The 26,625-nt window shown below is 40.6% G+C and overlaps 3 protein-coding genes across 4 annotated transcripts; 1 reads left to right on the plus strand and 2 right to left on the minus strand.

Annotated features, from left to right (window-relative positions):
• Positions 1-309: 309 nt before the first annotated feature.
• tm9sf3 (transmembrane 9 superfamily member 3) lies at positions 310-11,936 on the minus strand. Its single transcript, XM_030771579.1, has 15 exons — positions 11,770-11,936; positions 8,594-8,789; positions 7,970-8,092; positions 6,982-7,142; positions 6,718-6,795; positions 6,384-6,515; positions 6,004-6,170; positions 5,313-5,407; positions 4,806-4,936; positions 4,153-4,292; positions 3,743-3,811; positions 3,050-3,196; positions 2,696-2,779; positions 2,424-2,500; positions 310-2,028 (listed from the first exon to the last, which is right to left on the minus strand). Exons 1-15 carry the CDS (start codon positions 11,854-11,856, stop codon positions 1,961-1,963), a joined length of 1,755 nt encoding a protein of 584 aa, XP_030627439.1. The 5' UTR covers positions 11,857-11,936; the 3' UTR covers positions 310-1,960.
• Positions 11,937-12,440: 504 nt separating this feature from the next.
• Positions 12,441-17,342, minus strand: LOC115809213 (lysophosphatidylserine lipase ABHD12). 2 transcript variants are annotated; one of them, XM_030770787.1, is made up of 13 exons: positions 17,149-17,342; positions 16,738-16,826; positions 16,478-16,583; positions 16,081-16,200; positions 15,456-15,486; positions 15,321-15,366; positions 14,821-14,950; positions 14,317-14,354; positions 13,735-13,814; positions 13,436-13,518; positions 13,202-13,280; positions 12,948-13,072; positions 12,441-12,605 (listed from the first exon to the last, which is right to left on the minus strand). In XM_030770787.1, exons 1-13 carry the CDS (start codon positions 17,250-17,252, stop codon positions 12,578-12,580), a joined length of 1,059 nt encoding a protein of 352 aa, XP_030626647.1. In that variant the 5' UTR covers positions 17,253-17,342; the 3' UTR covers positions 12,441-12,577. The 2 variants fall into 2 exon arrangements, with proteins under 2 accessions (XP_030626647.1, XP_030626646.1); XM_030770786.1 differs by having other exon boundaries at positions 16,705-16,826.
• Positions 17,343-18,218: 876 nt separating this feature from the next.
• Positions 18,219-26,528, plus strand: polr1b (RNA polymerase I subunit B). Its single transcript, XM_030771206.1, has 15 exons — positions 18,219-18,395; positions 18,688-18,855; positions 19,210-19,356; positions 19,603-19,735; positions 19,836-19,972; positions 20,328-20,551; positions 20,796-20,967; positions 21,317-21,485; positions 21,763-22,044; positions 22,570-22,703; positions 23,213-23,383; positions 23,715-23,871; positions 24,228-24,424; positions 24,961-25,211; positions 25,646-26,528. Exons 1-15 carry the CDS (start codon positions 18,219-18,221, stop codon positions 26,526-26,528), a joined length of 3,402 nt encoding a protein of 1,133 aa, XP_030627066.1.
• The last annotated feature ends 97 nt before the right edge of the window (positions 26,529-26,625 follow it).

Below are 26,625 nucleotides of genomic sequence, written 5' to 3' on the forward strand. Positions count from 1 at the left end.
GTGTGTTGCTGTCAGATCTGCCTCTACCGATAGCAGGGTTTTGTCTCCTTTACTTAAAAGAGAAATTCAACCAAAAATCTTCGAGAGAACTGTACCTCAATGCAGTAACCATACCTACATAACCCCAGTGTACGTAAATGTTGTTTATTTTCTTTTTTGTGTGTTTTACAGCAAGTTAAGAGCAAATTTAAAATGTCTTTTTTCAGACATTACATGTTATGTGAAGTGAAGTGAAGTACCAGAAATCAATTCCGAATTTGGGAAGATTGAAAAGGGTTAGAAAAAAAAAAGGCATTGCCACTTCTCAAACATTTTCAGGTACATAGTGTATTTACACAACAAAACAACAAAAAGAAGACAACATGGTGGAAGTACTCCGTAGCACTTTCTATAGTCATGAAAACATCAAGCAAAGTGTACAATGACTTTGTACAGTATGTCTGCAGAAACTGAGCAAATACGCCTCAATTTGCCGGACATTCACAACGTTGGTTCAGGTCGTAGTTATCAAAGTTAGCGTGAAAGAGATGGCCGACCAACGTACGGAGAGCCTTATAAAGCTTTAAATCAAAGGAAATATAAACAGACAAACGAACAAAAAGCCCATGTTGACTAACCTCCCCTACGAGCAGCACAAAGTACGTGAAGCACTTTGTTTTGTTTTGTTTTTTTTGAGACAGCCTCGAGATCCTCATGACCAAAATGAACAGGAGCCATTCGTGCGCCAGCAATTAGAAACTTTAGAGGAAGAAAACGTTAGAGAGGAAAAAAAGAAAAGAGAAACGGAATTTGATGTTCTTTCAGTCAGGTCAAAACTTCATGCAATCTCAGGCAAGATGTAACAGTGCCACCCATTCCAACCCAAGCTCCTAAAAATAATCTTCCGATTGAATGTCTTTTAAAAAAAAAACAAAGCACACCCTGTAATAAATCTGTACAACCAAAATACATATTTGGGATCTACATCTACACTTACATTATTCAGGTTATATACATGGTTTCCCCCTACCCATATATTATCTTTGAGAAGACTTCATCGAACCCAGACATTTAAGATAAGACTGAACGGGAAAAACGTGACCACGTCAAACGTCCAATTAAAACATTCTGCAACGAGAACTCAATCTCGCGCAGACAACGCGCTCCCACTTCTCTTTACCTGCACAGGAAACCAGACTAAGACAAGTTTGTCCCAAGTATTGGCATTAGGTTAATGCATTGAAACAGACTGTAAATAGCAAAAAAAAAAAAAAAGAAAAATCATTCTTCATCTTGGGAAAAGCTCCAGCAAGTGTCCTACAACAGCCCAGTATATGAGCTTTTAAAAAGATATTTCTGGACGTTTTGAAGCGGCAAATCATTGAATCCTCTTGGGTGTAATCGGAGTGGTGTAGCTATTTAACCAGAATACTTTAACGATGGCATCCTATGACTCAGTAAAACAAAACAGATCCAAGTTAGAGCAAGAACACAAACCCAACTCTCCAATATTCTCATATAATAGAATAAAGGCCTCCGACACACTTTTGCCTCTTCACTGAAGAGATCTAGACTATTCCGTCAACAGAACACTATACTTACAGTCACTGTTGGTAGTGAGAGTAGGACTGGGTTGATGCTGTTGTGGTTCACAATTTTTTTTTTTTTTTCTTTTTGTTGCTTACATTAACATTTTCAACCCCAAACATTTGTTCCAGAACACAAAAACAAAAACACCATTGGAAAGTAGTCGTTTAAAAAAAAATAATAAAGTTTATATTTATTTATCTCCTATTTTGCCATGTGTACACATCATTTAGGGACTTGAATTTGTTTTTGAAATATGAAAAAAATTCAATTTTGTACAAGGTAAGATACCGCAATCTCTTCTTGCAAAAAAGGAAATGAAGACTTGTGCCTGCCAGTGCTAGGGGAGCGTGGAGGCAGAGCCCGCGTCTCAGCGTCTCTGTTGGTCGGTTGACTAGTCAATCTTCACGTTTGTGTAGATCTTCCTAACAAAGGCACTTGTTCCAATGTAGCCAACAGCTCCTAATATATACAACAAGTACAAAAGAATAAAACCAACCTCATTAGACAAAGACAGACAACCGTAAATTTATTTTTCAAAAGACACGACCAAAAAAATTGCATCAATTTAACTGATTTAGTGAGCGAGTGGGTTCCTGCTGTTTAGTGTTCCTAATGAAAGTCCACAGAACTGTGCTGCTACAGAGGAAAGCCTGTTCATGATCCACATAGCTTTGTGAGGTGTAGGTTAGTTTACATTTAATGCATGAACAAAGGAGACTAGAACTTTAAACACTGATCCAAAAACAGCCTTCTTGAGTTAATCCCATTGTGGGAATTGCTGGATATCTCTGAACCAAATTTGGTAAATGTTTCTGAACCCAAAAATCTGGGTCAGAGAAGCAGACCAAACTCACCACACATGATCCCGAGGGCAGTGCTGAACACAGCCATGTAACCAAAGTAAAACGATGTCTGAAACAAACCATACATCCTACAGACAAAAAAAAAAACATCAGGTCACATGACAGCAAATTTCTTATAGGAAAGTACAAACAACTAAGTAAAATGCAATGTCAACAGGATAAAATTTGGTACAAACAAAAAGATATTTCAAAGATATGTGCTTATTTGTTTAGCGACGCGTCCAATTTCTAAATAGAACAAAGATGCGATATCAGGTACTCACTTTGTTTTGAAGAAATAATAGTAAAAGGAATACATGTAAACATAAACTGCTGTGGATGCTGCAGAAAGAAAGCTTGTCCACTGCCTGTATAAAGACATGAAATACAATTCTAAATTCTTCAGAAGATACAATCACTTTGATGCTTATCTGTATCACAGTTTGTCTGCTGGGCGGTAAGCCATTACTGATCACACCATCTTGTGCTAAAAGATGTACTCAGACAATGAAAAAGGCTCAGAGACAAATGGAGAAGCGATAGATAAATAAATAAATAAATATTAACAAACAACAAAGTACAGCTACAATGCAAGAATAAGATAAAAAGAAAAATTCATCCGAGAGAGAAAGTCTCACCATCTGTAGTCTTCAGCGTTGAGCAGGAAATAAGTGCAGACAATTGTCACACACACAGTGACAATACACAGGATAACCAGCACCAGCATCATGAAGCCGTACACGTAATAAATCTTATAGGCCCAGAACGACGTGAAAATAAAGTACCTGAAAAGGGAGGGGGCAATGTGTATTAAGATCGATGTTTCTTCACGTTACTGTGGTCAAACAGATCTTGGTTTAGAGTTAAAAGCACAGGAAGAGAAAATTAGAAGGCCGTTGGCTTGTGCGAACTGACAGTATTGGAAAATGAATAAGGTCCTGAGGAGGAGTTGACTAGGATCCCTGACACCTTCAACAGGGCACGCTGCCGTATGTCGTCTCATGGTGTGATGCACTTTGGCCGACTCTACGCTTGGACCTCTAACACACAGAAACTCTGCGGACACGCAGTGATGAAGCTCTGCTGACACAGGTGCAGCAAGAAGGGGGGGGGGGGGGGGGTGGGCATTTCCATAGCAAACTGGACAATAGTCTGTTTATGAATACTGTACGTTTCAGCCAACAGCCGTTCGTCCGTGTCACACGCATGTTGTTTAAAAACAGAATGAAAATAGCGAAATTCATGGATACTTGAGTGGTCAGGTGATGCTGATGTAATGACCAAACTAAAATAGTGCAGGTGGAGTAAAGGGAGAATCAGTGCGTCCTTACATTTCAATGAATATTGAGCCAAACGGCAGGATCCCTCCAAGACACACAATGACAGCCGGCTCCATGAACCTGCCAAACACAGGAAAAAACCTCAAATCAAAGCGGATATCCTCAAATTGGCTTGATAAAAGAAATTACAGTTTTTATTAACAGCGACAGACACAGAATGCGATTAATACTAATTTGAATTGAGAAATATATTGCTGGCTTAATTCTTTTTTTTTTTTTTTTCCACAGCACAGAAATCCCTACAGCAATACTGACGCTCACTTTGCAACTGCGAGCGACACAAACGTGGCTATTTCAGCTGACTGGTTCTGTAATCTCTGAGCTTTAGCTGTAAATGACTGGAATATGTGCATTACAATACGTAACGTAAACAGGATGTGTCAGCTGGGAGTGAGGGTTACCATTTCTTCTCCGGGATGGGCCTGGGCACAGCATTAACTCTGCAGGGGAAGTTGGGCTGACCAGAGAGATTCCTGCCAAGAATCGTCCCCACCAGGTTCAGAGGTAGGATTACAAAGAAACAGATACAGCAAACAGCAACCTGGAAACACAAATCAGGAAACCATGAAATCAAGTTCGCTGAAATGAACACACGCAACGTGCGTTAATATGTCTACACGTGATCCTAATACACATACGGTGCCGAAAAGCGGCGCTGTGTGTACATGTAGTTAGCTCGCTAGCTAGACAGATATTCTTACCTACTGCCAAATTTGTACTGGCTAAGAAACAGATCTGAAACATGTAGCTGTAGCTTTAATATGACTCCTCCCTCACCCCAAAATGACTCTATATCAAAGAATCTCAATGAATTCTCGCTGAGAGGCAGCACTGGCACAGAGGTAAGGAAAATGGCGGGTAAGGAGAATTGGAAGGTTGCAGGTTTAATATCTTAACACGATGGAAAAATCCTGTCTGGGTGCTGGAGAGAGCCGAGTTAAGGCTCCCCTCCAAAAGCTAATGAATGAGCTCTAGGGGCACTGAGTGCTTGTAAATCTGACAATCCAAAGGGTGCTCCCATTACGATGACTGATACAGACGTCAATGTGCTCACCATGGTGCCGAAAGGGATAGCCCTGGAGGCGTGGTAGTAGATCGCGATGAAGTTGATGAAGAAAGCTGTGCCACACACCATGGCAGGGATCAAAAATGCTCCTATAAACATCTGTTTTATCCATCTTCTCCCTGAGATAACACACACACACACACACGCAAGCACGCACGCACACACACACGCACACAGGATTCAGACAAATCTTAACGCTTCAATGCTTCAGTGTGTTTAACAGGCTTGTCTGTGTGCCAGTATATGGTCGCTGCTTCTCTTGGAATTCTGCTCCAGGTCGACAGTCAATTTCTCTGGTTAAAAGGTGTCAGGGCAAATTACCGTCTCTTATGTCAGTACGGTCTGCAGTTAAGTCAGCACAAGCCAGACAGATAATGCTTAAGCTAAGTCAAGATGCTGTGCACAGCGAAGTCAAACACGACTCTTAGCATCACCTGTTCAGAAGACCCCGTGTGGTTATCAAAGCATTAAATGAATACTTATTGATTCACTCACCGCCTTGTTTTGCGTACAAACTGCCCCCGAAGTAGCCATTCACTGGGGAGGTGGCGGCGTAGACGAATATGGCCGTGCTCAGCATGGACCCTCTCCTGCAGAGACAAAGACAGGCAGCCTTTAAAAGCATGCTCACTGAGATTCTGCTCTCACTGGACCATCCTCTACAGAGTTAGCCTTACATGAATTGGTTCGCCTTGTGTGACTTCTTAAAGTTATCCTCATACTACACTGTGAAGAACCTTATATAACTTACTGAATACATCCAATACAGCCTAGGCCTTTTGAAAGAGTTAGCCTTATATAAGATGAAGTCATTGCTATGATCTGTGGGGAATTGGCCCCACATGCTGTAATAAAGCGCTAGCCTCATATGGTTTAATCAAGAACCTAACATGATATCATGAAGGCTTATCTTTGAGTAATCCTCAAATGCTCTCAAAATCAGGTTTGTTCAAAAACAGTTAACAGGCCAAGTTAATGATTAATCAGGTGTACTGATTTTTAGCAGCCTTATACATCTGTTTTGTTTCGTTTCTCTTCTCTGCTCAATAGAGAAACAGATCTGAAACAGATCTGAGACGTTCAGTGTGTTTCTCCATACGTCTGATGTGGTTATCTATTTTAAGGATTCTTACAGTTACAAGTAAGAGTCTAACTCTAGTTTTTATTGACTCTGATGAAGACTTACTCAGTGTAGAGGTCCTCGATCATGGCGACGATGATGACGATGAGAGAAACGGAGAAGATCTGACAGCCCGAGCCAATCAGGGAGGAGAAGATTAATGGATGGCTGGAGGGTCTGAACACGTCACCATGGACCTGCTTCCAACCATACTCATCTCCCAGGTCACGGTCCTGCAAACATTGTAAATGCCAAGGACATTAAAATGTGTGTGTGTGTGTGTGTACATAACATGTGTGTATGTGCAACGACGTCAGCTGCTGCTCTGATATGACAACATTTCCTTCATTGAGTCCACTTACACTAAGCTATCTATATTACTGAGCTATAATATGAAAACCATGGACTTTGATGAAGTCCCTAAGGGGGAGGAGAAAAGGTCTCACCATATCATCCATCTCTTCCTCTTTACTGTATCTGGCATAGTCTTTCCTCAGTGTTCTCATCAGGATCATAGAGACCAAACCCACCAGGAATATGACCATCATGAAGGAGTTAAATATGGAGAACCAGTGAATCTGTGTTTACAAAAAGACAACAACAACAACAAAAAAACAAAAACAAATACAGTGAGACAAGACATCTCTCCACATCCAGATATCACATCACACGTCTGTAGGTTATCTTTTTGACATTCTACATCATTTTCCATTACTGAGATGAACAATCTTTTGTCTTCTCAGATACAGTGGCAAAATATATTAGTAATCTCTCACGTACTCTGTGTTGAAAGAAGGAAGGGTCAAGATATTTGTCAAATCTGTCTTCAAACTTCACATCCGACTTCTTCCATTTTACCTGTGACAAAAACAACGCAATTTACTTCACTTTGATCACTCAGTGTCACTGATGACAACAGAATCCTACACAGGCTACACACTACGAGGTAGCTATGAGTGAAATACCAATCGCTATACATGATCAGCTGTAATTCATCTACATCAACAGGTCTGTCTAAAGCACTGGCATTGAGGATCTACTCACAGAGTAGGACATGGCGATTCTTGTGTTTGGCACAAGCTTGACTTTGCCCTCACTGGTCAGATTAACGTCCACTATCCTGTTTCCATTGAACCCAATCTCCAGCTTTTTGTAGGTCCAAAGATAATGATCTTCCCCATTCTCATCTGCCTCTCCAACAATTCCTGTCACACACACGCGCACACACACACACGCACACACACACACGCACACACACACACATATTAATGACGCACTATTTCATTAATGTCTGTTTCTTAGTCCTAGGTTACATCATTTATAAATGAGAAAACACAGATTGCACGCAAAGGCCTTAACAGTTAGAGTGCAGGGCCTGTGATTCAGGTATGCTAAGAATAAAGAAGTGGTTTCTGTGTTAAACACCAGACTATGAAGGGAGTGTTTCTGCAAACACTTATGCAGTAAATGAACATATCCACCCACTCACTCTCAGTGGACCTGCAGCCTAAGCCAGTGGCAGCACTCATCATCAGTAGAAAGCAATACATTATTACTACTACAGCAACGTGGCAGGGGCCAGACACTGTATTTACTTAATCTTTACCACGTACACCAGGAAGGGAGGAGAAAAAGACACACACAGCAGAGAGAGAGGGAGGGAGCAGAGAGAGCAGATAGAGATAAAGACAGAGAAAGAGAGAGAGAGAGAGAGATTTTCCTCATGCTCTCTTCAGAAAGATTCACACAGGGCATCAAAACCAGACTGCGAACAGCATAATCCAAAATAGCCTTACATTAATGATTGTGTCAAAACATCATACACTAATCCACTCAGCTAGTGAATAGACCACATAAACAAAAACGGAAAACAAAACAGCAAAACACTGATAAATAGAACAAACACAAACATATACGTACTTTGGTTCACACTACAGCTGCTTAGTGAAAGGTGATGAACCCCTGTTCTTAGCGGAGAATGGCCGTAAAGACTTTGACAGGGTAGAGATTTTTTATCACTAGCACAACTCACCCCAGATGGGAAGGTCATCAATGTACATCTGGTACCAATAATGATTCTTGATGGCGTAAACAAAGGCATCCCGCTTGGCTTTGTCCAGCTCGATTTCACAGTATGTCGTCTGCATCACTTCCTCTAAGGACAGAGAAACAGGACCCAAATTTAAAAAAAAAAAAGACAGGTGCATCAAGCCTGATTGGGTCTTTGAGTGTTCACAGGGTCATTATACCATAAAAAGGTTAATGTTTACCCCAAAAGCCTAAGCCTGGCCAACAGTCATTATACCTGGTCACATTTATTACACTCACTCATATTTCACACCTTGACCAGAAACAGATCACGGTATATCACCACCCCCATCACCTTTTAGGGGGATACAGGTTGTAATTCAATCATACCCAACATTACAGTGTCCATCGGCCCACACACTTCATCACACATAACTATGGCATTCATGACAGAAAACCGTTTTCATGATGGATTTCGGCAGGAGAAGAAGAGAAAAGAGGGTAAAGGAGGAGTACATGAGGAGAACAGGACAAGTAAAAGAGCAGAAAAGGAATAATAAGGGATGAGCAAGGGGAGAGTAGAGGAATAAGTCAGGTATGCAAGTAAAGATTCATTAGAAGCAGATACCTTTAAATTTGATGTCTAGGCCGCTGAACTCGAGCTCCACTCCCTGCAGTGCCTCCCCCAGGGTCTCGTGGTAGTGGCTGATGGTCTTTTTGGAGCCCGCGCAGAACGGCAGAGAGAAGTACTTATAGGTCTCCTGTCTGTTGTGATACGGTCCCACCGTATTCATCCATAAAACCACCTCCTCTTTATCTGTGTACTGCAAATTCATAGAGAACACTTACCCTACGGATCCACATACAAACACACAAGCACCTGGAGGGGAGGAGGGGTTTATCTCTTGATGGGATTTCTAGGGGAGCTAGATAACCTCAGTCCATCTGCTGTCAGATGTAAAAAAAAAATTGTGTTATATGATTAAAGACTAGGATAATTCTGTCCAAATAAAAGACCGGGACAATTCCTTTTGGACAATTATTTCCCAAGATAATGAAATAAGGATTGTTATATCTCTCAGTCCTTCAAACCCTTTATTAAAAACAAAAGAACAATAGGATCAATTAGGCAAGATATAGTCCACTTGACTAAGCATGGGTGCTATTCACAGCAGCTGGAACGAGTTTACGGAAACTGCTCCCAATCAGGTCTTGAACTCAGTACATACAACAATTAAATTTCTGTGGGCTATGTGTTCAAATGGAGTATTTCTCAGTCTTGCTAATCCAGTTAAACCTGTGAGACTCACTCAGGCATGGAGTTACTATTTTGCTATTAGTTCTGCACAAAGCAAATCACCATTGATACAAATGCTAGTTTTACATTCCAGCTGGTTACCAGGCATTTCTGAACACGATCTAAAGTAAATAAATTCTCATAACTTCAAGGAGTATTGCAACTTTCCCCCAGCCAATTTAGGGACTGTTTTATGTTGACTTATAGTTCAAAACCAGTTAATCCCTGATAAAGATAAACAAAAGTTGAAAGAGTAAACAACATAACTGTTTCATTTGAGCGTGCCGACAACCATAAAATATTCATCAGAAGAGCAAAAGGAGAAGAATGGCATGAAGTCTTCTAAAACTAACAGAAGGGATGGATATAAAAAGACTCCCTCTTTGGGTTATAGTCTAGGATGTGTGATTCCACTGGGCACTAACAGATCCTTCACCATCAATCTGCAAAAATTTGGTTGGAATGCAATTTCAAAATATTAGAGGACCAAACATCCACGAGTCTTTGCCAGAACTGACTGACATGTAAACAACCCCCATCGGTTGCTCTTTGCATGTTTTCTTTCACTTTAATACAAATCTGGTCCACAAACTGACAAGCCAGCCAAGTTCTATATAAACAACAACAATAACATACGCTATCTAGTCAAAAGAGACAGAGAACAGTACAGGCCTAATCTGAGATACCCATCCGGAATATTCTCTGTTGGAGATTCTCATGAAGGCTCAGTGGTGCGTCAAGAAACCAAAATGAGGCAATAAGCCACAGACAGTTAGAGATGTCTTGTGTGATTAATAACATTTCAGAGGGGCCATACAAGAAAAAGTTAATTTAATTTCAATTGTTCTCAAAACTACAAACTAGACAGTTGAAGGGGTGGGCGTATACCGTGTGTGCACACATTTGTGTGTATTGGAGGAGGGGATTCATTTCTCTCTTTTTCTCTCTAGATACGTCAGAAGCAGAAGGCGTGGAAATGACGAGAGATGAAAGAGTCCCTTAAAGATCATGAGGACTCTTTGACAGCAGTCTCTGAGGTAAAACCAAAGAATTATACAGAAAATACTCAAAGTGTAAAATATGGCCTGCACTCTACAACATGTGTGTTTCCCCACCCCTTCACGGCCTAAGTAGGCCTAATGAGCTGTCGCTGACCATTTCAATGAGAAATCCCACCTAAAAAGCTGGATAAATGTCCGTTCATTAAGTAACTCATCTGTAATAGATCACAGGATCTGAGCTGAATTGCTAAGGCAATATGAGGTATGATCGAACACTTAAGATTTAGCATCTTTAAAAGTACAGACAGAGAACTACAAACACATGAGTATCTGTAGGGAACTCGGCAAGTAAAATTAATGCAAAATGATTGATAACCTCCCTCAGGAGAAAGCTCATTTCAAACTGAACATAGGGTAATCCCACTGTATGGCAGCAAAGGAAAAATAGTGACTGACATATCAGTGGAGATTACAAGGAATGCACTACAACTCCAGAAACCACAACGCATTATTATTACTGTGCCAAAGCCATCCGTGAAAGTGTTCTTGCAATGTTACTGACACAATATGGTAGCATGAAGCTAACACATACTTGTGAAATGATGTATTTACATGAAGAATCTTTGGGTGATATCATAACCTACAAATATGAAATGGCACAATGCTACAAAGCATGTTGTAGCATGTCTAACAAAACCGGCATCACAATGACCTTGTCCAAAATTCAAAACATTATATATCGAGCATACGACCTCAGTCCTGGAGTATGCACAGGTGACAGCAAACTCCAATTGCGATGTGTCCCTGCCAACGCTTCACATCATACTAGTAAACCAAGCGGAGCTGTCACATTTCATTTTGACCAAAAACGAAAAAGGTACATCTGTTTAAGAATATTTAAGTACAAGTGCAACAAAAGACAGGCACGAACTACTACCTTTCGCCAGGAGAAGGATTTCTCCAATCTGTCTTGACTATCACAATGTCCTATTTGTCAGGCCCGAAGAACCGGATGTATGTGTTGTGCACAGACGGACATATTGTATGATTACCGGAGGATATGCACAAGCTTATCACAAAATCTGCTGGAAAAAAAACCCCAGCACATCAGCGGTCTTCGTGCAAACGAAGACGAACAACAACACATAAAATATCTATCTGAACCCGTGGGAAAATATCAAAGAGAACTGAACACATTTTATTGAAGGAGGTAACCTAACTTAATGTTGATGCTAACTGACGGGCTAGTTTTCGGTCTCTGGACCACGTAGCCAGCCATGCTAGCTTTGCATAGAATTAGCGTGCTAGCTTTGGCAGGTACCTGCGTTAACTTGAGATATGCATGCCGTGTAACTGCGTTCACATAATATGACATTCTCCATAGCGATATACGGCTGGACACTGAATTAAAACGCCAATCCTCAGATTTTAGAGAAGAGTCATCAACCGTCCGTTAGCATTAGCAAAGAAATGAACATACTCTTTACCCTGACTGCGTTTTCTCACCGTGTGCTCATGTTCATCTGCCCGGGCTGGCAACAATAAGCTCAACCAGATCACAGCTGCTATCTTCCACCTGGAAGATCCCGTCATTTTCAAGGAACGTTTTCTGACAGATTACGGGATCTTAGCTTTTTTAGGAGCTATCCCACCTTCCTTCTTCCTGGTTGTATGACACTGGATGTCTTCGGATGCTCTCCTGCGCATATGTCGTAAATTGTTTCACGAAGCACTTATCGCACGCAGCTTCCATTGGTAAAAAAAGGTCACATGTGCCTTTTCATCCAATCGATGCCAAAAGCGGTGAAATATATGTTGATTAATCGAACGCTCTCCCCAAGTTCTCTACCACCTTCAGCCACGTCATCTGACTGCAAAGTTAAGGAGCGGAAGACCTTACCTTTATAACACAAGAGGTATTGTGAAAACTTTAGTACTCTTGTCAGCCGAGATCTCTAAAACATGGTCAAATAAAAGTACCCTCAAACTACATCTAAAAAATTATCAAGATGACAACTGAAAGGGGTGGTCCATATATTTTACACATTTATTTAGTCTATCTGTAAACTGCATGAACTTCTTTCCTCCTCCTTGTCATCCCACTAATTATCATCATCGTCGTCGTCGTCGTCGTCGTCGTCATCATCAACAACAACAACGACAAAAACAACAACAGCTTTCACTTTGTAAATTTCCTTTATGTTCACAGTAAAGAAACAGTCACAGATTCACTTAATTACAATGTAGTCAGTATACAGGCATTCTGGGAGTTAAGTGAACATTTGGATTTTGTTTTCAAATCTCTTCCTCTGGCTCATGATGACAAAGACTCCACAAATTCCCTGAAATGCCAGAACATAATTTTGATGAATCACATTATGGTACTGGGGGGTATTCAAGAAAGGGGGATTAGTGAAAACTCAGAGTAAGTTAACGCAAAGTAGTAAACCTCCTGGCAGAAGAGCCCTATGGATTCATTCTACTAGCAAAACAAAGCCGAGGGGCTTTTCTATTAGGAGGTTTACTACTTGCTCTGAGTTAACTAACTCAGAGTTTTCACTAAACCCGCTTTCTGGAATATCCCCCTGGTGTGCTGTGTATTCTTTGAGACCAACAAGTAAATAGATGAGTTTAAAAAAAAAAGCTTTTAACATTATGCAATGAAATGTGGTTCGTTATGTTACCTTATGATAGCTGGCATACGAGGGTCTTTGTAGCTCCCGTTGTGGACATACCCCAGTTCTTTGTTAAACCTCACCATCTTCACTCTTTCCTCTGAATTTTGGGCACTTCGAGCTATGTCGTATAGCTGAATGGGGAGACACTGAAGGTTATTTTTTTCCTATGTCCAGATTATTAGGCTAATATGACTCGAAAGGCCATTTACATAAGCAAACCTTTGCTTTAATTTTATGTGTATTAAATTCTAATTTCATACCTCCTGTCCCATGTGGAAGGGTACTATAAGGTCATCTTCAGCATGAAGGATCAGAAGAGGTATCTTCAGCTTCCTCAAACTGTGAAAAACATGAAGCACATTACTAATAATGTCTCAGTAAAACTGCAGGAAGAATATAAATTTTCAGTCCTCCATGTCTCTATGATATCTCCCTTTCTTTACAGTTTACACTGATATTGGTCTCAGATCATGTCCATCCTGCAGTGCACTTACTTATCATCATTTGTAAAGAACACGTGGTTATCCTTCAATGGATCCAGGAAAAAGTAGTCAAACCAAGGGAACCTAAAGTAAAACTGGGAAATATAAACATGGAAATGTCAGAAACTTGGCTACTTTCATAAACAAAATTCATTAAAAAAGCACATGAATTCGTAAAGTTTGAACTCTGAAATAAGATTAACTTTGAGCACATTTCAATACTTCCTATTCCCTCCAGTTTATTGTTTTAAGTTTTATACAGTGTCCCTTGCAGATCCCTCTGCTAAGTGGTGAACTGTTGTCTTGCTTACCCAGGCAAATGGGTGGTTTTTCCCTGCATGTCGTGCATTAGTAAATGGAGACTCTATTATCACACCGTCAACAGAAGTTCCTTATAAGTAGAAAAGATTTAAGAGAGGACAATTCATCAACACACAGCATTAACCAATATTACCCACTGCTCTGCTTTGCACAGCAAGTTTCTCAATGTTCTGTTAATTTTATTAATGTAATTTTAGATTATATTACACTCATTACTGTATATGAACACTCATTGATTTATATGGTTTATAGACATTTGTATTTGTATCGCTCACTCTTACTTAAGTAACCACAACATAGTATTCTAAACCAGTGCCCTCTTGTAAGTAACTGTAACAGTAGGGGTGTTAATGGAATATACACTGAAAACTACAATTCCAGGAACTTAACCCACAAATTTGCTGAGTATGTTTCAGTGACAAGTGCATTATAGGTAAAAGGTATGGAGAGAGTTTTTTTTTCATGGTCATGCATTACTGTACCATTATATGACATTGCCCTGGAATGAACTGTATTATGTTGTTCACTTCACCAGCAGAGGGAGACAGAAGAGAGTGGTGTCGGGTTTTTACCTTGCTCCTGTAACTTCAAAGCCATGTTGGTAGCCACTCTGTAAAGAGACAGATGTGATTTAAATACTTTTTACAATTGCTAGTTCTACACGCTAATTACTGTTTAATTACACTTCAACACATGACATCCTCACAATGTTTGTAAAGAGGCCCTTCATTCAAAAATAATATTTTAAATGCAACAGGTATTTCTGAGTGAAGTGCTTGGTGGTAGGGCCAGTGACTAAAATAATGAATAATGACTTTGTAAACTAACAACTGAAAGGAGAATCCTACAATGCATGACCTTAAATGTCTCATGTTATGATGCCAAAAGGGGAATAAGATGTACCTTCTCTTACAATAGTTTACATATTAACTGAAAACAGTCTGCTAAGTTAATCTCAAAATCTCAATGATAAAATGTTCATGTTATTTTCTGAATGACTGGCCAGCACCAATAGAACTATCTAGGGAACAGTTTTGGTTAGGGCCAGAGAGGTCCACGGGATGTGATTGACTCACCCTGTGCCTAATGAATGACCCCATATACACACCAGGCTATTTCCACTGTGGGCTTTTACCCACTGGTACAAATAAAGAGCATCAGTGGTCAGCCCTGGCTCCGTGGGCTCGCCTGTCGATTCTGCAAATCCTGGTTAAGTGTTGGAAATGTTAGTTAGACTGTACATACATAAACCCACACACATATATGACCATGCACACATGTGCACAGTGGCACACACAAACAAACAGAATTAAGCATGGTCTCCCGGTATTTCATTGACCTACTATAAAGCAATAGTTTCTTATCATGCCTTCCCAAGAGGACATACTGTACCCGTCTTTTAATTTCCCTCTTTATAAAATTAAGAAAGAGGCCTGGAGAAAGTAACTGGCTTTGTAGCATTTGGTTTTCAGGGACAGATCAGCAGAAGCGCATGCTTCAGACAAAAAAGACAAACCATGGAGATCACTTAAAAGGTAACCTGATATACCTATTCAAACACTAGGTGATTACCAACCTCTGTAGTCCAAAGACAGAACATGATATCCAGTAGCACTTAGCACCTGTGGATCAAAATGGCCTTTTCTCAATATATGTGGATACTTTTTGGTCAGTAATCTTAATGTTTAATCGCAATAAGTATTTCACTCACCTTCACAAGGCCAACTCGATGAGAAGCTCCCCTGTTAAAAAAAAACAAAACAAAGTCTAAGAGACTACATTAATGAAGGTATCAAACACTACTCTTCTAAATGCTGAATAAACCTCTCTATATGTGAGGAAAACAAAAACAGAAACTTCAAGTCAGGTGATCACAACAGCATGCGCCTTTCCATTAGATGGACACTAGTGTCTCCATTGCTATAAAGTAATATGGACATGTGTATTTACAGACAGAACATCATTTTGAGTCCTTAGCTGATTACAAAAAGAATGTGTCCTTTATTACCATTTTACTCAAGCATCGTGCAGCTCTCAAAATCTCAAAAATCCAGACTATGAAAGCAACCACTGGCAAAGAGCCATCTGACCTTTGTCTTACTCACTGCACTTTGAGCAACACCCATCTACCCTTTCCAAAACTACAGCTTTTTGTTGTGGTTTTTGTTAATGTCTGTACATTATTTCCTCTTTTAAATGTCTGAAATGTCTAATTAACTATAAATGTGTGTGCAGTATAAATACGTCACATATGACAATATAACCCACAATAGAATAGAATAGAATAGAATAGAATAGAGTGAGAAAGCTGTACATTCTGAGAAAACTTCTCTCACCTGGTTCCACCATTGCCATGGAGATAAATGAAAATGGGGGCTCCATTAGCCAAAGACTCCTTGTACCAGTCAGGACCCTTCCCCTGTGCCTCTTCCCACAGACTGTCAGGGACTGTGTGCCTCGAGTGTGAAAACAACCACAAATAAACAAACAGACTAGGGTAACCAAACAAATCATATTATTATAGTGTGATAATGTGTTAAGTTGACTGGTAAACAATAACTCCGTTTTAATAAGGTTGAGGAATTTCCTTACGCACATCAAATTAAATAAAGCAATATAAAGCTTCATTCGTGTTTGTAAATATAAGGCTTACAGCATGTTTTTATTGGTCATGTGTTTCCATGTGTGGAACCTTGTGTATGAGTTCCGCGAGAAAATGTTAAGACGACTAACCACACGGCAACAGTGATTCCATCCTCGGGTGTCAGGTACATATTTAGAGTGTGGTTCAAAGACAGGTCAGCTGGGCGACTCAGGTCTGTGAAGAACGGGACTCTAACTGAAAGAATTGTACATTTCGAATGAACCACGGACTGCTGAGCCAGACAAGTAATTAATATTCTATTGTGAACCTTGCTGTGATTTTCAACGTTCTGATAATACACTGCTAAATCACACACCAGTGTGCGCATATACCAGGAATTTCACGACACCTGGAAAGAGTCGCGGTGCAAAAGCAGCGGACACATAAATGACGAAGAAACCAATAAGTCCTCGTTTCATCCACGCCCACCATCCAGACCTAGGAAGAAAAACATGATCGATTAATGGCTCCGATACATGTTAATAAGATGGTAGCCTAGTTTACAGAAAATACACTGTTAATGATCACTTTGTTGAGAACGTTGCAACATTTTTGGCTGTGGATTTGACAAAACTTAAGGCAACGTCCTCACTCCTAAGCCTTAACACGGAAGCGTCAGTTAAGGAACCCAGATCGTACATATTCAGACTGTTACTACTGCTCGAGTGTTTGTTAGTGCATTTAGTAAGTTGATGCCGTGGTGTGCAAAACATCACGACTTTGCAGACTTCTTTTATCATTATGGAGAGATATTACTAACCTCGTTGTCACACTTCCAGGACTTGTCCCCCTTTCCTCTTTCTCTGAAACATGGCTATCACTTTTTGCAGATCCTACACCACTTTCACCGACTCTTTTTCTCATTACGTTATGATGTTTAGGTTGCTCCTTTTTGACGAAAGAAAAAGCGGTCGATAAATATATCCGGACACAAGTACACTGTTCAGTCACTGGACAAAGTCTGCTAGTGCGATCACTGCGCTTGTGCGCGCAGGATGTAGTACAGAGATCACGTTTTATGTCGTGTAGAGTTTGTTTGGAAATCAGAAGGGTTATTCATTGTCATCATTACCCAGGCCAAATTTGAAAGCGTTGACTGTTCAGAATGAAAACTCCTACTTTTGCACAGAGTTTTACATCAACCTCTGAAGTTGTCTTCTCTGAATGTAAAATTATGTTACAGTTTAAAAGAGATAAATGCTAATAATTTATTCAAATTATTCAACTGCGTAACTGATATGAAAATTCAGAGAATTTAAAGGATATGATACTGACGTGAAAAATGAACGACGTACTCAGGAGGAGCAACATAACAAACTAAGGATGAAATTGCAAGTAAATACTCTTTTTAAGTCATTTAATATTACTTGAGGCACAGTCAGATATTAAGACACACCGTATAGCAACTGTGTGGCACCTATACCTGACTGCCACTAAAACGTGTTTGGGGAGAGGAACTACAAATAAAAAAGTTTACAGAGAGACCAGGTGTCAGAAAGTCAAGAAAGAAACAGTATGGATCTGTAGGAGGGACGCTCGCAAAACTAGCCTACATGTTAAGTGACCCCTAGATGGCGGTAATCAGGCATTTTGTCATTGTCGCAAAAGTACAAAAGAAGGCAAGCTGGGGACAGAGACTGTAGAATATATCTTTACAATACCTCTGCGATCATAGCAAGCTAACTGCATAATTACACCACACGCTGCGTATATGGCCTGAATGAAACCTGTTAGAATAAGTTATTATCAGGCTTGTACTGGATGTACTTCCTGTGCCAATTTGAGGTCACATCCGTTCCGCCTTCACAACACATGTGAGCAGAGGCAAAAATGGATTTTTCTGAGAAGTGGAGCAAGCTACCGACTGCTCCAAGCCTCAAACATCTCACAGAGCCTGGGTTTGGCGTGCCCAAGGAGAAGCAACATGAAGCAGTCCAAGACCTTGTCAAAGCTCATATTGAATCGTTTGATCAGGCAATTACTGAGGGACTGGCTCGCGTTGTGCAGGTAAGTAGTGCAGAGGGAACAGCAACACACGTGGGGCAGCAACTCAACAACTGATCAGTTGCTATAGAGTAACTAGATGTCATCCAATAGCACATATCCTATATCCTGAAGTTCCAAATCTAAAAAGAACATTGTTTGAAAATTCGTTTGCTCCTTATTTGCCTGAGCTAAAGACAACTAGTCACCATGCCATGCGTGTCATGTTGTTCTACTGTAATATATCCAGCTGAACATCCTTTTCCACACAAATCGTCGATATGAAGCTGTTTCTGAATGTTTTCTTTCATCACAGGCCATTCCTCCCCTGGAGTTTATGTTTAAGAACGACAGGGTCAGCTTGACGTTCGTGGAGGCGGCTGTCCATAACCCTACAGTCAGTAAAGGAAGCATTTGCCGAGATGCGAGAGTTTTTCCAGCAGAGTGTCGAGGCAGACGCTGTACCTACAGAGGAAAGCTGGTGGTACGCTTGACTGTCAGCATTTCATTCTTAGAGACGTCCAAAACTCATGATGCGCTCTGGTTTAAACCGTCCTGTGAAAAAGCATCCCACCAGTGTCTACACCTCTGGACACATTTAATGGCTTAACACGTGATTAGTTCCCCAGAATAACCTTTACCCTTGAACATATTCGTTTGTTGGTAACAATGTAGTTAGATATTATAATGTCATTTTTAAATAGATTGTTGCCAGGCATAATAATATGGTGTAGCTGGTATTGGATTACTAGTTCTCTGTCAGTGCCGTGTAAATGAAAAGTGATCATTTTTCCTTTTTTAAATTAAGTTTGTGAATGATGTTCATTTAAAATGACAGGCGGACGTCAACTTGTCGGTGAATGGCATACCTAAAGGAATCGTCAAAACACCTCTGGGTCAGATTCCCATCATGGTGAAATCTAAAGTGTGTAACCTGCATGGACTCTCTCCTAAAGAACTCATCGAACACCATGAAGAGGCAGAGGTAAAGCTGGCTTACCACGCATTTTACTTACAGCACACTACACAAATATATTACATGTATCATAAACTTTTACTGTACCATCAAGATTGGGAGATTACTGCAATACTGCTCAAAATACCCAAACTCCAAAATCGATTTCGATATTAATCCAAATTTTTTTAAGATAAAAAAGTGAATGTGTTGCTTGTATTAGAGTCGTTATTTGCCTGCCCTTAAGAATTCTGAACATCTTTTTCTTGTTGTCAGGAAATGGGAGGTTATTTTATCGTGAACGGCATCGAGAAGGTGATCCGTATGCTTATCATGCCACGAAGGAACTATCCCATAGCAATGGCAAGACCCAAATGGAAGAGTAGAGGGCACGGTTATACTCAGTACGGTGGGTACAGCACAGCACATCATATCATGTTTAAGTATACTTAAAATCTTAACCTTGTGTCATAGCCAAATATTGCCTGAACGATTGTCTCTGTCTCCAGGCATCTCCATGCGCAGTGTAAGAGATGAACACACTGCGGTTAATTTGAATCTGCATTACCTGGATAACGGCACAGTCATGGTGAACTTCATCTACATGAAAGAGCTGTTCTTCCTCCCCTTGGGTTTTGCACTGAAGGTAATGCAGACTATGTGGGCAGGCTTGGTTGCTGTAAACACAGCTGTATCAGTCATATCAGTGACACAGAATTGTAGATCATGCTGGAATTGTTCATCCAAAGTGCTTCAGACAGTTCTTTGAAATCCTAATACATATGTATTGTCAGAAAACAGATTTTAATAGTCATTGCATAATATCAACTTTCAGCTGTCTAGTTTCAGCATGTTGTGAAATCTGCATATTATACTGTATATTGTACTGTTTCTTTCAATCTAAACTTTCATCACAAAATCTTAGTATTGATGATCTTTCCTGTACTGTAATTGGAGTCTTGCTTTTCGTTTAACGTAATGTGTTTTTGTGTCCATCCAAGGCCCTGGTGGACTTCTCAGATTTTCAGATCTATCAGGAGCTGATTAAGGGACGTGAGGAGAATTCTTTCTACAAGAGCTGTGTGGCTGAGATGCTCAGAGTGGTCATGGAAGAAGGCTGTACTACCCAGGGAAAAGTGCTAAACTACCTGGGCGAACGCTTCCGGGTCAAGATGATATTACCAGAGTGGTACACTAATGAGCAGTGTGCTAACTTTCTTTTAGAGTAAGTCTGCTCCCGTACATATATATATAATTTTTTTTAACATTAACCATACTTATATGTTTTGCTTATTTGAACGTTCAGACATTAGTCATTAATTCCTACTTGTAAAACCAGCCTGTGGTTAAAAACTAGACATTGTTTTCTTTAGGGCTAAACTTAATCTTGGCCTTTATAAATGTACCATATTTTAAAGTCAGAGGTTTGCCCTGTAACTGATGTTTAAATCTTCTCTCTCACTCCACAGTCAGTGTCTGTGTGTTCACCTCAAATCCAACATGGAGAAGTTTTACATGTTGTGTTTCATGACACGAAAGCTGTTCAGCTTTGCCAAGCAGGAGTGTATGGAGGAGAACCCAGACAGTCTGATGTGTCAGGAGGTCCTGACCCCAGGACAGCTCTACCTCATGTTCCTGAAAGTGAGTCCACAAATCAGGATCTTCTTGATTCTGTCATTCCAGCAGTAGTCTAAACCCTTTCCTCCCCTCTAGATTTGGTAGATCTGGTCGGATCATTTCCCCTAACTCTGTATTGTAAACAAGAGGAATGTTGAGTATAAGAAAACAAGAACTTTAAAAATTTCACTCCCTACTGTTTTACTTAGGATTATGTCTAAAGTTAAAAAAACAAAAACAAAGCAACTCTATGTCTGGGAATGCTGCAACATTCAGAGATTCACCCCTTCTACCTCATTATCTCAGTTATCTTAAAATGTGCATCTGTTTATTGTGCGTTTCTTTTTCAAATGATTTTGACTGTGCTCTTCAGGAAAAGATGACTGCCTGGCTGGTCTCTGTGAAGCTTGCCATGGATAAGAGAGGACACAGGATAGGCACTTTGAACACTGAATCATTGGGGAAAATGTTCAACATGGGTACTGACCTCACAAAACCGTTTGAGTACCTTCTGGCTACAGGCAACCTGGTGTCAAAGACAGGTATGGGTTTTTAGTGGCCTTAACTTTAGGTTTGTCCAAAATCACAAGAATTAAACACACTAAAAAGTCCAGCCAAACATGCCTTTTATTTAATATTTTTTCATTCCTTTAAAACAGACACTCTGGGTTTAAAAAAAAAAAAAAAAAGATTATGTGTAATTTAAATTTGTCAACCCATTTATTTCAAAGTCCTAATCATAATTTTAATGCCCTTTTTTTTTTAAAAAAAATAAAATAAATAAATATTGATGGTTTTGCTGATGTTCCTCCCTCTCAGGTTTGGGGATGCTACAGAACACAGGCTTGTGTGTGGTAGCCGACAAACTGAACTTTGTCCGGTACGTGTCACACTTCCGCTGTGTTCACAGAGGGGCAGCATTTGCTAAAATGAGGACGACGTCTGTGAGACGGCTGCTCCCGGAGTCCTGGGGTTTCATGTGTCCTGTACACACCCCTGACGGAGAACCGTGTGGTCTAATGAACCATATGACGGCGCACTGTGAGATTGTAGCTCCCACACTCATGACCACTACTCTCCCTGCCCTACTCTGTTCTCTAGGTCAGTGCACTGCAGACATCACTGTGCATGTTACTGAAATATGAATACTGAAATATGACTTCATATTATTAATACTGTTAATCATAATGAATCAGTAGTACAAATGAGGACACCTTTGATTTGCTGAACACCTTTTATATTACAGTCTTTGTAACTAATATGTGTGTGTGTGTGTGTAAAATATATATATATATATATATATATATATATATATATATATATATATATATATATATATATATATATGTATGTGTGTGTGTGTGTGTGTGTGTGTGTGTGTGTGTGTGTGTGTATATATATATATATATATACACACACACACACACACACACACCCTGATGACAAACAAGAGTTTTGGTTGAAACTGTTTTACAGAGAATATTTTCATTCATTCCGGCAATTTTGTAACAAAAGTATTTTGCCTTAATCTTAAGCAAATTAGTGATTAACAGTATACCGACATATAGCTTGCAGATATCCATAGAAGTGTCATACGGTGTAAGATGACCGGTATTTTTTCAACAGGTGTAACCCCAGTGGACAGTACCCCTGGCCAGCCATACTCAAACTGTTATCCAGTGCTACTGGATGGAGCCATGATTGGATGGGTGGAGACGGAGCTGGCGCCCGCCCTGGCTGAGTCGCTCCGCAGGTTTAAGGTGAGGATGAATCTGAGGAAATGGGAGGGATTTAGTGCTTTCCATGTAAATTTTGCACGGAATATTGACTGTTCCAAAGTAGGAGAAAATTGTCTGTCACTTCACATTTTATGTGTCTTTGATTATTAATATTAATAAGATGACTATTTAATATTGCCACTTTGGCATAGAAAGACTCTATACTATAACCGTGTTTTCTCACTCAATTTGATTGCACATCATGTAAGCTGCTTTGGATAAGAATGTCCACTTAATCTCCAATTAAGAGATTTCAACATGAGTATGATACTACTGGTTTTATTATGAAATTCAGTTACCTACATTTAATATCCCTAATTGGGAGCATTACTTGGTCCTCTGTATTGACATGTGATGACATAAAGTCTCCAGAATGCTGGTAAACATGTGAAAACACACACTGCACAAACACTGAATGAAGACAGAAGTGAAGGTGTGGCTTACTGAAGTCTCTCTTTGTCCATTAACTCTGTGTTCGTCCATTAACTCAGGTGCTTAGAGAGAGAAAAATCCCGCCATGGACGGAGATTGTTTTAGTTCCTCAGATGGGTAAAGCCAGCATGTTCCCAGGTCTCTACCTCTTCACAACACCCTGCCGTATGATGCGGCCTGTTCAGAACCTTGCCCTTGGCAAACAGGAACTCATTGGCACCTTCGAACAGGTACTACACACCAGTTGTGCCATGTCATAAAAAGGTTGTCTGGACAGAAAGCCTTGATAATGCCTGGCATTTGTTTTTCTGACAGGCTATAGTAGGTACTACTCATACAAATATGATAAACATAAGCATAAACACCTCGTTGTTTGATGTCTTGATTTGGACATACCAGAAGCAAGCTGGTGCACTGCTCTTTTGGTTAACATATTTGAGACTTTTGTACATAAGGGCAGATTGTCAAAACATTTTATGAGATATGTGTATTTTTTTAATTCATTGAAACCATAACATGTTTGATTTCATATCTGTTTCCTTTCCTCCTTTGTGCTGTTAGCTGTATATCAACGTTGGGATTCTCGAGAATGAGATTGTCCCTGGAGTGACCACGCACCAGGAGCTCTTCCCGCACAGTATGCTTAGTGTGGTAGCTAACTTCATCCCTTACTCTGACCACAACCAAAGTCCCAGGAACATGTACCAGTGTCAGATGGGTGAGACTGCTCATGCTTTGAATCATGGGACTTGAAGTCAATTTGTCATTCAGTTTGTAATATCCCTTTCTCGTGTGGACTGGTTTGTGGACCGCTCAGAACCAATAGCAATGCAGAGTGTATTTTTTTTAAAAACCAGCAGAAATTTTTGTTGGATTTTTTTTGTTTTTTAGAACCACTTGGATTGTGAAGTGGTTTATTTTTTTTTCTTATCATTATTTTAATCATTTTAATTAATAACAGGGATGGCAGTTGAAATGCCACAGTCGGCAGCATTTTATTCATATTGTTAATACATATTAGACATGATTCTTAGATCATGTCATGGACTTACGTGCATTTTGTGTTGTGTGCAGGTAAACAAACAATGGGCTTTCCTCTACACTCCTTCCAAGAACGCTCAGACAACAAGCTGTACCGTCTGCAGACCCCCCAAAGTCCAGTAGTCAGACCCCGAATGTATGACCATTACAACATGGACAACTACCCCATTGGCACCAATGCTATAGTGGCGGTCATCTCCTACACAGGCTATGATATGGAGGATGCTATGGTGAGGCCCAGGAATGCTTCTACATCCTTGTTGTTTCATTACGGCCGCACTGTAGTGGTGACAGTTGTGATTTGCAAATGTGAATTATTTTCCTTTCTAAGAAAGTCCTCTGTTGTCCAGTGAGCATAAATATAGTTGGCCATTAACCATATTTAAGAGGTAAATCATTAGTTTTTTTCACTCTTCGTTTTTACAAACAGTTTTTGTGCACAAAGGTAAACTGGGCTGAGCGGTTTTGGTTCTTTCCCCAGCAAATTTATATCAAGTATTTATTTTTTTTTTTCACAGTTTCCCACACATTCCACATACTATGGGATGTATGAGAATGGGGCTATTTTATCATGAGGTGTTTTTCTTACGTTTCTTGAGTGTTACCAGTCTCTTCTCTCAAATGGGGGAAAAGCTGGGCTGGGGAACTGCCAAAGGGAATTTTCTCTTTAGGGAACAAAGCGATTGGCACCTCAAACATACACTACACATCTGAATTTATACACTGACCACACTGACAAATTAATTGTGTCTCTCTACCTTGTTAGATAGTGAATAAGTCGTCATGGGAACGAGGCTTCGCTCATGGCTGTGTCTATAAGACTGAGTTGGTGGATCTGACAGAAAAGGCCAAAGGTGAAGAGGGTGTGGTATTTGGGGTGAAGCCAGGAGACCCTAAAGTTGGGAACAGGCTGGATGTTGATGGTCTCCCACCGATTGGGTCAGTTCTGAATTACGGAGACCCATTCTACAGCTACATAAACCTGAACACGGGCCACAGTCACGTCACCTTTTACAAGTAAGACAGCTTTTCAGAGCTATGCCTGAGATGGATTTGAATTCAGTTTTGCAAGAATTTCTAAAATTTGACAGACCTCAAATACGTACACTGTAATATATAAGAACCATTAGTTATCTCTAAGTATGATATTGTTTAAAAACACAGAGAGACCATTAAACTGTTTTCAGACATCTCACTGTTCTCTCAGATGCATTTTGGTAAACAGTCAACCATGTGCATAGCATGAGTAATGCCAGTGTTGTGGCATTTTGTAATTAAGTCTTGTTTAAAGTTGTATGACTCATTGAATTTTGCTCATTTTCCTGCTTAAATCCCTTGTAATTTTCTCTGTGTCATGCTGTCTCCTGATTTGACTTATTCCTTTATTCACGTGTTCCCTTATTTTTTCATCAGTGTTCTGATCTACTGTGTTTTTAAACCCTCCCCTTCAGGAGCCAAGAGAGCTGCATTGTGGACAATATCAAAGTCTGCAGCAACGACGCCGGCACAGGCCGCTTCAAACGAGTCTGCATCACCGTCCGCGTGCCTCGAAACCCCACCATCGGAGACAAGTTCGCCAGTCGCCACGGTCAGAAGGGCATCCTGAGCCGTCTGTGGCCCGCTGAGGACATGCCGTTCACGGAGAGCGGAATGACTCCCGACATCCTCTTCAACCCGCACGGCTTCCCTTCCCGGATGACCATTGGAATGCTCATCGAGAGCATGGCGGGAAAATCTGCCGCCCTTCACGGCCTCTGTCACGACGCCACGCCCTTCACCTTTTCCGAGGACAATTCGGCGCTGGAGCACTTCGGAGAGCTGCTCCGTGCTGCCGGTTATAACTACTACGGCACAGAGCGGCTCTACAGCGGCCTAAGCGGACTGGAACTGGAGGCGGATATCTTCATCGGAGTCGTCTATTACCAGCGTCTTCGTCACATGGTCTCCGACAAATTCCAGGTGAGGACCACGGGGGCCCGGGATAAAGTGACCAATCAGCCGGTGGGAGGCAGGAACGTGCAGGGTGGGATCCGTTTCGGAGAGATGGAGAGAGATGCCCTCCTGGCACACGGTTCATCCTTCCTGCTGCACGACCGTTTGTTTAACTGTTCGGACCGGTCGGTGGCTCAGGTGTGTATGGACTGCGGCAGTCTCCTCTCCCCGTTGCTAGAGAAACCACCGCCCTCTTGGTCATCCACACATCATCGGAGAACAATCTGCACGCTTTGCAACAAAAGTGACTCTATCGATACCGTGTCTGTTCCGTACGTGTTCCGTTACTTCGTGGCTGAGCTGGCAGCGATGAACATTAAAATCAAACTGGATGTGAAGTGAGATTATGTAAATTTATTTACTGTGCCTTTACAGCTATGCAAGAAAGGTTAAAATAGTATGACTGTAATTGTTAGAAATTCTTAGCTCTCTGAGGAAT

Source organism: Chanos chanos, chromosome 4, assembly GCF_902362185.1.
Source record: "Chanos chanos chromosome 4, fChaCha1.1, whole genome shotgun sequence".
In the NCBI taxonomy this organism is placed as follows: domain Eukaryota; kingdom Metazoa; phylum Chordata; class Actinopteri; order Gonorynchiformes; family Chanidae; genus Chanos; species Chanos chanos.

Coding starts and splice junctions, on each gene's coding strand:
- tm9sf3 (XM_030771579.1), bottom strand. CDS start 11,856: ATGACGGGATCTTCCAGGTGGAAGATAGCAGCTGTGATCTGGTTGAGC. Junction 2,780..3,049: donor AACGCTGAAGACTACAGATG/GTGAGACTTTCT, acceptor GTCTTTATACAG/GCAGTGGACAAGCTTTCTTT. Junction 2,501..2,695: donor TATTATTTCTTCAAAACAAA/GTGAGTACCTGA, acceptor TTTTGTCTGTAG/GATGTATGGTTTGTTTCAGA.
- LOC115809213 (XM_030770786.1), bottom strand. CDS start 17,252: ATGAGAAAAAGAGTCGGTGAAAGTGGTGTAGGATCTGCAAAAAGTGAT. Junction 15,367..15,455: donor ATCGAGTTGGCCTTGTGAAG/GTGAGTGAAATA, acceptor TTTGATCCACAG/GTGCTAAGTGCTACTGGATA. Junction 14,355..14,820: donor GGTCATTCATTAGGCACAGG/GTGAGTCAATCA, acceptor GTCTCTTTACAG/AGTGGCTACCAACATGGCTT.
- polr1b (XM_030771206.1), top strand. CDS start 18,219: ATGGATTTTTCTGAGAAGTGGAGCAAGCTACCGACTGCTCCAAGCCTC. Junction 20,552..20,795: donor TGTGCTAACTTTCTTTTAGA/GTAAGTCTGCTC, acceptor CTCACTCCACAG/TCAGTGTCTGTGTGTTCACC. Junction 25,212..25,645: donor AGTCACGTCACCTTTTACAA/GTAAGACAGCTT, acceptor CCTCCCCTTCAG/GAGCCAAGAGAGCTGCATTG.